Below are 2,986 nucleotides of genomic sequence, written 5' to 3'. Positions count from 1 at the left end.
GCATTTTTGTCTACCTATCGAGTCCTTCTCAAGGACCTGGGATAGGCAGATGTGGATGTTTGATGGTATTACAGACATCGTCGCAGGATAGAAGCAGTTCCTAGTAAGGCCGCCTTTTGCAATTGACTGATGGCGAATTTGTCAATGCCGATGATGGTGTTCAAGTGGTGCTCCAGTTATTTTGGGATTGCACCCAAGGTGCCTATTACTATTGGTACTACCCTTGCTTGCCTTTGCCACAGTCTTTCTATTTCTATTTGTAGGTCTTTGTATTTTGTGATCTTCTCCAGTTCTTTCTTGTCTATTCTGCTGTCTCCAGGCACTGCCACGTCCACTATCCAGACTTTTTTTGTCTTTCTTATCAACAATTGTTAAGTCCAGGGTGTTATGTTGCAGGTGCTTGTCTGTTTGAATTCTGAAGTCCCAGAGCAGTTTAATTTTATCATTTTCTATGACTTTCTCTATTTTATGATCCCACCAGTTCTTGCTTACAGGCAAATGGTATTTCTTGCAGATCTTCCAATGCACCATTGTTGCTACTTTGTCATGCCGCTGCTTGTAGTCAGTCTGTGCAATCTTCTTGCAGCAGCTTACCAGGTGGTCCACTGTTTCTTCAGCGTCTTTGCGTAGGCGGCACTTACTGTCTATTGCTGTCTTCTCAATTTTGACTTTATATGCATTTGTCCTTAAGGCTTGGTATTATTATTATTGTTGTTATTATTATTGTTGTTGTTGTTGTTGTTGTTGTTATTATTATTTTTATTATTATTATTATTATTATTATTATTATTATTATTATTATTATTATTATTATTATTATTATTATTATTATTATTATGTCTCTTGTGTACAAATGTTAATGTGTTCACAGATATCAGTTATCACATCAGTATAAAGACGGGAGATGTCCCAGGAGCCAGCTCAGATTCAAAGGTTTTGATCAAGCTGTACGGTGAAAAAGCAGACACCAAAAAGGAATTTCTTCTAGTTTCTGATAATGACTTAGGAAATTACTTTGAACGTAGCCGGATAGATATCTTTACTCTGGATACAATGGACATTGGGAAGGTAAGAAAGATTTGAAGTTATGATGCAGACTAAGAACTGACTGCAGGTTTGTTTTAGTGAAAATGTTTTTAAGAGTGTTTTTCCACTGTCACAGTTTTTGAAAAAAAACCTGTACAAATATAGTTCAATAGTAGTATGAATGGATGAAATTCAGTGAAATTCAATGCTGTGAAAAGTAACTTTCTATATTTAGGCAAGAAAAACCAAACAGAATAGGTGGTACCTGCCTCAATAGTAGTAACTGCTAGAGGAATGTTGGAGTCCTAGTAAACAATCATTTAAACAATCACTTAAATATTAGCCAGCAGTGTGCTGCAGCTGCCAAAAAAGCCAACACAGTGCTAGGCTGCATTAACAGAGGGATAGAATCAAGATCACGTGAAGTGTTAATACCACTTTACAAGGCCTTGGTAAGGCCACACTTGGAATCCTGCATCCAGTTTTGGTCACCAAGATGTAAAAAAGATGTTGAGACTCTAGAAAGAGTATAGAGAAGAGCAACAAAGATGATCAGGGGACTGGAGGCTAAAGCATATCAGGAACGGCTGCTGGAATTGGGTATGTCCAGTTTAACGAAGAGAAGGACGAGGGGGGACATGATAGCAGCCTTCCAATCTCTCAGGGGCTGCCCCAAAGAAGAGGGAGTCAAGCTATTCCCCAAAGCACCTGAAGGCAGGACAAGACGCAATGGATGGAAACTAATCAAGGAGAGAAGCAACCTAGAACTAAGGAGAAACTTCCTGACAGAACAATTAACCAGTGGAACAACCTGCCTCCAGAAGCGGTGAATGCTCCAACACTGGAGGTTTTTAAGAAGAGACTGGACAGCCATTTGTCCGAAATGGTATAGGGTTTCCTGCCTGAGCAGGGGGTTGGACTAGATGACTTCCAAGGTCCCTTCCAACTTTATTATTATTATTATTATTATTATTATTATTATTATTATTATTATTATTATTATTATTATTATTATTATTATTTAATGTATGCTTTTAAGAATTGTACGTGGGGGTTATTCTCCTGCGTGAGTGAGGTCCACCAGCCTTTGCAAACACTTTGCTCCAGTAAAATTAGTTCCTGGAATCCCAAATGAGTTCGTTTGTCTTGGGAGTCCTGAGCCACCTTCCAGACATAATATAACGTCGGCAAGAAAACAACGGAGGTCCGCGAGCACCAAAGACTTGTTTATTTCAACCCTGAATTACAAATATTCTCCTATTTAGCCCACATCTACCAGAAAATGTTGATGCCGTGCTGAAAACACATAAGGCTGCTTCCTTTACCAACCCAGATGCCCTTTACGTATCACCGCAGCAGTGGATCTTTTAAGACGGTATTACACACACTGTTCTTCTTTCCTTCCTTCCTTCCTTCCGCTTTCTTTTCTGAAGATCCACCGGATTCTCATCGGGCACGACAACGTGGGCCTCCAAGCAGGCTGGCACCTTGGCAGCGTTCAGATTATTATCCCCGTCCACGGCAAGATGTACAACTTCCCCTGCAACCGATGGCTTGACAAAAACGAAGCTGACGGGAAGGTACAGATTGAGGTTTACCCCAGCGAAATCATGGAGATTGAGAAATGTAAGGGATGGTGTGTTTGTTTATTGTCTGTCTGTCTGTCTGTCTACCTACCTACCTACCTATCATCTATCTATCTGCCTGTCTATCTGTCTCTATCTATTTCTATCAACCATTTGCTATCCATTTCTTTCTTTATCTATCTATCTATCTATCTATCTATCTATCTATCTATCTATCTATCTATCTATCTATCTATCTATCTATCTATCTATCTATCTTGTCTGTCTGTCCGTCCATCCATCCATCCATCCATCCATCCATCCATCCATCCATCCATCCATCCATCCATCCATCTATCTATCTACCTACCTACCTACCTACCTACCTACCTACC

The 2,986-nt window shown here is 39.9% G+C and overlaps 1 protein-coding gene across 1 annotated transcript in view; it reads left to right on the top strand.

Moving 5' to 3' along the window:
- Nucleotides 1–2,986, top strand: part of LOC107297214 (lipoxygenase homology domain-containing protein 1-like) — a gene marked incomplete at its 3' end in the record, with an annotated part of 116,762 nt that overhangs the window by 67,059 nt on the left and 46,717 nt on the right. Inside the window, exons 15-16 of the mRNA XM_015826572.1 lie at nucleotides 872–1,068; nucleotides 2,460–2,652. Coding sequence (XP_015682058.1) covers nucleotides 872–1,068; nucleotides 2,460–2,652 — 390 coding nt within the window. The remainder of the gene's footprint in view (nucleotides 1–871; nucleotides 1,069–2,459; nucleotides 2,653–2,986) is intronic.

Source organism: Protobothrops mucrosquamatus, unplaced genomic scaffold (assembly GCF_001527695.2).
Source record: "Protobothrops mucrosquamatus isolate PMUCROS unplaced genomic scaffold, P.Mucros_1.0 scaffold3188, whole genome shotgun sequence".
Taxonomy (NCBI): Eukaryota; Metazoa; Chordata; class Lepidosauria; order Squamata; family Viperidae; genus Protobothrops; species Protobothrops mucrosquamatus.
Note: the sequence above shows the minus strand (reverse complement) of the source record. Positions and strands in the feature narration are given on the sequence as shown.